Source organism: Pinus tabuliformis, chromosome 1_2, assembly GCF_031772625.1.
Source record: "Pinus tabuliformis cultivar Carrire ecotype Pingquan chromosome 1_2, CPIR1, whole genome shotgun sequence".
NCBI lineage: Eukaryota > Viridiplantae > Streptophyta > Pinopsida > Pinales > Pinaceae > Pinus > Pinus tabuliformis.
This window is the reverse complement of record NC_142298.1, coordinates 1,281,120,231-1,281,127,751: the sequence shown is the minus strand read 5'-3', so window position 1 is coordinate 1,281,127,751 and position 7,521 is coordinate 1,281,120,231. Positions and strand designations below refer to the sequence as shown.

General features: G+C 40.4%; 1 protein-coding gene across 1 annotated transcript; it reads right to left on the bottom strand.

Annotated features, from left to right (window-relative positions):
• Positions 1–1,110: 1,110 nt before the first annotated feature.
• LOC149210903 (ribonucleoside-diphosphate reductase small chain A-like) lies at positions 1,111–1,422 on the bottom strand. Its single transcript, XM_089399137.1, has one exon. It carries the CDS (start codon positions 1,420–1,422, stop codon positions 1,111–1,113), a length of 312 nt encoding a protein of 103 aa, XP_089255263.1.
• Positions 1,423–7,521: the final 6,099 nt, after the last annotated feature.

Here is a 7,521-nt window from a genome sequence, read left to right as displayed (position 1 = left end):
GAAAAAGGCCGATGCCCTGCAGGCATCAATCAGGGGATGGATCTACAGTGGCAACTTTAGGAGAAAGAGAAACACATGATTACTCAACAAAGCATCTAACAGAGGATGGATTCTGAAAAGATAACTACTACATTAAACAACATAATCATTGTGAAAGGAGCATCGTGCATGGATGGATTCCTAACACTTCCCTTAGAGAACGCTGTAACGAAATTAGCAAAAAAAACAAAGCATGAAAATGAATTTATAAGAAGGACATGTTGCTTATTGAACACCGTGATGGATCCTAAGTTTAAAGGGAAGAGACTGCTCCAATAGAATAATATTCAAAAAAATCTAAGCTTTACACTGTCCAATAGCAGCTTCCCTCTGCTGAAAAAAAATCGACCCCTTACATCTTCAAAAATCATCCTACATATACCCTATTACATATTCATTTTGATTTCCTAAAAATAGGAATCAAAATTAAAAAAAAATAAAAAACAAACAACCACATATGTTTATGTGGTGAAATAAAATAAATTAAAATTTAAGAATTAAATAAAATCACACTAAAATATAAGAATTGGTTTGCTGGCACTTGAATTGCTGAAGGTGTCATCGTTGGAAATCTGGGATGTTGAAACTGTTGCTGATTTTATGGCTAAGAAATTTTGCCATCTGCTCCTAGGAATCTCAAATACTGCCACATCTCCTTCAAAAACTCAATGCTCCCTAGATGTCCTTTATTTTCCCACGGGATCTCCTTTCTATTACCTAAAATCTCTGCACATGTAATAATGAGGATCACAAAGACAATGAACAAGAACCCAAATATATAGTAGAACTGATGCATCCATATTGAAGTTAATATGAAGAACAGTTCAATTAATACAGCTCCAAAAAGGAAAAATGCTTCCATTTGTATTGAGAAAATGGGACACATATACCAAGCTTGCACTAGAATCTTCCAGGGGATTTTATTGGTCTTCACTGGATCCTCAATTGCAGATTTCTTGTAGCCAAAGTAACTTCCCACAAAGACCAATGGTGCAGAAACTCCAACCATAAAGGGCCCTAAACACAAGCAAATGCGATAATCCTTTCTGCAAAACTTTCAACACTCTCTATCTAGTTGAGAGCCCAATCTTCTTTCTTTGCCAGACAAGGAACTGTCTCAATTGCATTGAACAGGTGATTCTTTTCCTTAGGATCTTTGACATATGTTTCCAACAGTAAATTGTACATCTCTGAGTGAATATTTTCAATGGCAATCTGGAACCCATAAAATGCACGAGCCTCTGGAACTTGAACTTCTTTCATGAAACGCCCAGCCAGGTTTTCAAGAACAATCCCGTCAGAGGCAGCAAAGAATGCAAGGATGTGAGTGATGAAGTGCTTCTCATCACCAGTCAATGCCTCCCAATGCTGGGTGTCCTTCATTGATGTAAACTTGAGGATGACCCTATGCACAGTGCCAAAGGGCTACGCGCAGTGCCCCTAGCCTCTATGTATCAGATGATCATTCAAAAAAAAAAAATTCCCTTGGGAAGATGCCCACATGGGCTCTGATATTATTTCCTTTCGTGGTCACTGTTGCAGATGAATTTTTTTTTCCACTAAAATTCTCCAACGAGTATGCGCTCAGTTCATGCCAATCACCGTCATGTTTTTTGACAAGTCCAAGGGCACAACATATATAGATGACCACACTTTTCTGAATGGGATTTATCCCATATGAGAGAAGAAAAATAAAACATATTTATTTATAATACTTACCACTCATAACATATTTCGACGCATTGTGCACATTATACACCTCCTTGGGTTGGTTTGGCTTGATGTTTGACTTGTGTGTTGTGGCTGCAGGGTGCATGGAATTTGGAGTTGAGCTTGGCCATTTGGGCACTCAATTTTTTAATAAAAAATGTAATTTTTGAAACTTGAAGATATCCGTTATTCCCACATTTTGTTGTCATATCCCTCATTCCCACATCTTGTTATTATATCCATAAATATCATCCCTATTCCCTATTCCCTACTATCAAATACACTTATCCCCTATACCCTAGTCCCCAAACAAAATCCCTAAACCCCTACTTACAAAATAGTCCCTATTAAAAAATACCCCCCCTCTCACTCTCACATCAGACATATCTCATCCTACATCACACAAACTCCTCTCCCCTTCCCATATCCCTATTCACCATAACTCACTTCCTCATTACCTTCTCTAGGGTTTCTAAAGCTTCAAGCTCAAAAACATGGATAAAGAGGATAAAGATTATGAGGAGGAGGAAAACAGTGGCAGTGAAAACATGGAAGATGAACCTTAGCATCAGAGAAAACCACATAAGGGAGGCAGAATTATCAGAGAGGAACCATCAAACATCCGAGAGTTAGAGGCTTTCCCTATGACTGTCTCTTGTTTCAGGCATCTGGGATGTTATGAGTTTTGTGAGCAGGTGCAAAGAGTTCAACATCATCCTGAGTTGACCAGGGTTTTTGTAGAAAATCTCCATGATAACAAGGTAACTCTTGCCAGGGTGACATTTACAGTTTCCTCCTCCATCATTACTAATGCTATAAGGATTTCAAATGTGGGGGAAAAATGGTATAAAGCACAAGATTTGGATGAGCACTACTATGAGCCATACATCAAATCTAGGTACAGGAATGAAAAGAAAAGGACCTTTCCTTTCAGGTTCCTTCACGACAAGTATGCCCCTATGATGAGGATCATTATGAAGTATTTTACATGTGAGGGTAGATTTTCCAGATTATACACCTATCATATTAGGCTTCTTATGCACTTCACAAGAGTGAAAATGTTGAACATCCCGTACTTCTTATTCAGGAACATTGAGAAGATGGCCTACATTGTACAGAAAAGGCCATACCCCCAGTAGATGAATAGTATTTATCACTATTCCTTGATTAAGATTATTGTGCTATGTCATCTCAACCTCCTAAACATCTCCTGGGATACATTTATTGCCAATGACATCTTCAATGGTCGTCAAATTCCTCCATCGGTGCCTCAAGAAGCAGAAAGGCCTTCTAGCAGTGCCAAAGTAAAGAAAAGTAAGAAGGCTAAAGAGACTAAAGTTGTTGAGAAGCCAGAAACCTACAAAACATATCAAAGAGGGGCTAGAAAGTTGTTTGCAGTGGATAGGCAAGTGTTTACTCCACCTGATGTGGAAGGGGCCTTGCCTTCTTCATCAACTCATAGGAAAATGCTTGCTCCACAAACTATGGAAGGGGCTTTGCCTTTTTCATCAACACAATAGGTACAACAGGTGCAGTGGGTGCATAGAGGGAAGCAAAAGATGCTGGGTGAAAGCCTCAATGATGAAGAGGAAAGCAAATTTGATTTGATGGAACATGATGGACTAGAACAGCCACACATTCATCATGGCATTAAGATAGTCAACTTGGAGGCTCAAGATGAGGTGACAAATGAAAATATAATCATAAAGGAAAAAGATGCATAGATAGAAGCACTGATGGACAACTTGGCAAGAGCTAAGTATGTCATTTCATACCTTGACCAAGAGAACTAGCAGCTAAGTGACAAATAGGTCCTCATGGAGCTAGAACTTCTCAAAGAAAAGAGGCAATGTGACAAAGGCAAATCAGTAATGCAAGAGGAAGAAACCCCAACCACCTTGACTACAAAACAAAGGCTTGAAAAGGAGATTGAAGAGGATAGAGAAATATGGCTTGACAGGGTCAATTTGCATTTGGATAAGCTGCTAAAAAGGGCCAATAGGGACAATCAAATCATTAGGCACATGGCTCGCCATTACAAGACCTAGAACAAGATTTGTAACATAAGAGTCAAGCAAATGAAGACAAGGCTAAAACATGCCATCAAAGGAAAAAAGGAGGGTGATAAGCTTAGGTTTCTTGCTGAAGCTTCCTTGGCTGACCCAGACACATGATGGTGGTGGTCTTCAAAAACTTTTGAGCAAGTTTTGAGAATTTTTGCATTTTGGAAGAATTTAGCAGTTTTTGACTCAGAAAAATTGGCATCCAATGGACAAACGAAGACCACCATTGGATTTCTAATGATGTAAGAATGATCCCTTTTCTTTTTCTATGTTTTTGGAGTAAAACTGGTTGGTCAAAAGGTCAAAAAACACCTAAAAAATGACCTTCCTGCCCTCTTTTTGACCATGGTGCTGCGCATAGAAGAAATCTTGGGAGAATCAATTTTTGAGGGGTCAAATAAACTCCAAATAGGAAACTAAAGGCATATTTGGAAAGTATATAGGATAGGCTTCCCAATGAGATATCATGAGCTCCATTGGGACAATGGAAAGGCCGCCAAAATGACCTTGAAAAAAGTGTTGTGCATAGCCTTATAGCGTTGCACATAGGACAATTTTCTGTTAAATTTGCACTTTACTGTGCCTTGACTGTAATTTTTGGGTTTTCTCTTATGGATGATGTTTTTACTGATGTAAATGGTGACTAGGCATGTAAATAAGATGAATATTAGTTACTAGAGGGGAGATTAATTGGATCAAAAGTTCTCTTGAAGTCAAATGAATTAGTTCCCTCCCTTTTAGAGGCAAGTTGTTAGGGTTTCCTAGATTCTAGTTTCTTGTTCAAGTTTTGATGGATTAGTTCCTCATCTTAGGGATTCGACCCCTGAGGATGGGAGGATGTTGAATTGAGGTCTATATCTTCTTTTTATTTCTCATTGTAAAGGGTTGGACTCAGTGGGATGCTTATGTTTTGGTTAGATATCATTTTGTATCATTTACAACAGGAGATTAATGAAAAATTGCAGCTATTTCTTTGGGATCCATGTGGTATGATGCTCAATTCATTTTTTCTTATGTTTTCATATGTTAAAATATATTGTTGACTCCATTTCATCATTCCATACTCTTTATGTGAATGTATACAAGACTGAAAGGTAGAATCCATAACTTTTATGCTCTGTTTTGGGTAGACATTTCACAGTTTATGTTTTCTTCAGTTTAGGAAGAATCCATGAGGTTTACATGCTCTTCCTAGCTCCTCACCTATCTTTTCACCTCATCCATCAAACCCTAAGGTTCTGATCATTGTGCCTACCTTGCCCCATCGAACACCCTACAATTTTGACCTAATTTCCTTGCCCTAACTATTTGGCTCCTCCTGATCCAGCAAAACCCTTCAAAATCAAATCAAACCTTGTGCTACTATACCTAGCCTAATATTAGTTTCTAGATCCAGTCAATTTGGCTGAGATCCTTACGGAAAGATCCCTCTCCTGGCCTAATAAGGCTAGCTATTTGGCTAAGCGTGGTTTGTGGTTACCCTGGCATTGCTTTCCTTCAAAATGAGGTTCAATCCAGGTGATAAAAACTTTCCCATCAAACTTCAGACAATCGGTCGGGATCTTGGATGGAACTGAAGGCCAGTATGGCAAATGAAGAATTGGATCATTCATAAGGCGAGACACATCTGGAAACTCTAGTGTGGCCAAGAATGGCAATTGAGTATTAAAAGGCATTGGAGGTCGGTAAGCGGGTCCAAGCAGAGGAGCCCATCCCTGTTGGTAAGGATTTTGGCCCCATAATGGGGGATTTTGGCCATATGGCATTTGATGTTGCCCCCATTGTGGGTTACCTTGACCATAGGGAGGATTTTGACCTTGAATACCTTGAAACTGTCCAGTGATAGGTTGTTGATAAGCAATGTATGGGTTAAGAGGCTATTGAGCCTATTGACCTTGGACATATGGGTATTGTACCTGTTGTCCCTGAACATACGGGTGGTGAACCTGTTGCCCCTAAACAAGAGGATTTTGGACCTAGTGCCCTTGAGCATAAGGATTATACACTTGTTTCCCTTGGACATAGGGATCCTATACTTGCCACCCTTGACCAAAAGGATGTTGTACCTGCTGACCTAGGACATTAGGGTTTTGTACCTGCTGCCCTTGGCCAAAAGGATTATGGACCTATTGACCTAGGACATCAGGGTATTGTACCTGCTACCTTTAGCCAAAAGGATTCTGGACCTGTTGACCTAGGACATTAGGGTTTTGTACCTGCTTCCCTTAGCCAAAAGGATTTTGGACCTGTTGACCTAGGACATTAGGATTTTGGGCCTATTGTTGTAGGACTTGATCCTAGCCTTGCCCTTGCAAGGGTTGACCCTACTAATATGTATCTAAGGGTTGTTGCTGCCTAGGATGGTTTTTCTACTGCAAGGGTTGGCCCTACGGCTACAGAATTTGTCCCTGGGGCACAAATTACTATGGGATCATTTGCCCTTGCTGTTGCACGGATAGCCCTTGCTGCAACAAATGTTTCCCTTGTTGTTGTAGATGTTTTCCTTACTATTACAAGGGTACTTGAACAATACCTATAAAATTTTTGAACTGAATCTGGCCATAGCCACCCTGGAAAGTGGATGAGCCAGGCTGAACGTACTGCCCATAATGAAGGGTGTAAGGTTGATTAACCATTCATTGAGAACCATATGGAACGTAAGGAGTTTGGTATTAGACCTGACCCTCATAAGGCTGGTGATACTGGACATTACGTGACCCAGACGGACCAATGAGATTTTGAACCTGTTGGTACTGGACATTGCTCGATCCAGCATGATGAGTAGGGTTTTGAATAATTCCAGAAGAAGGTTGGTTCATACCAAGCATGTGAGCTTGTGAGACACTCACATTGGTGGCACTTGAAACCATAGAAACATTCAGATTCTGTCCCCCAGGCGGTCGCACAACTTGGCCACCGATCGGAGGGATCGAGGAACTGACAAATACATTCTTCGAGACTGCCAGTTGAACTAGATGGGTGACTGGGACGAACGATAAAAGAGGGTTCAGAATTGTGGGTTGCACTGGAACTGAGGTAACGACCTATTGGGAGGTTGATTTCACAATGAACGAACCAGTAGTAGGCATGGCACCGGACGCCCAAACAGGGTTATGGTAAAGTGACGAGGCACTAGGTGTACCTGAAACAAACTGTGCCAAGGATACATAATTAGGCAGAAATTCCTGATACACAATGATGGGAATGATCCCAGTATAGGAGAAACCTTTAGGAGGAAAAGGATGTTCATCCTCCTCGACAGTGTGCGGAGTAGAAACTTTTGACTCATCCAGAGAGGTGACTGGAGCATCGCCTTCGGGTTCCATATTTGGGAACAAATGATGACGAACGACCGAAGAAGTATGGGGTGATAATTCCAAAGGAACACTTGGCTGATCGTACAGACTATACAGATGCTATAGTGATATCACAACAGGGTCAAACTAAGGATTCAGAGGATAGATAACCAGTCAAAGCTAACTATGAGTGGTTGGCAAACTCTCGGGATTTTGAATAGGATTTTCCAGAGATTCTGGGCCAAAATCAACAAGTGACCTAGTATCTGAAGTAGGTGGAGGACGTGATGACAAAGGTTGAATGCTCAGAATTATTCCAAGTTCAAAACCTTGTTCCTCGAGTGACTTTGGTAATTTAGGAAACGACTCCTCAGGAAATTTTTCAGATGAAGGAAAGGAAGAGGAAATAGGTG

Bases quoted from the DNA above. Each gene is read 5' to 3' on its own strand.
- LOC149210903 (XM_089399137.1), bottom strand. From the start codon at position 1,422: ATGAAGGACACCCAGCATTGGGAGGCATTGACTGGTGATGAGAAGCAC.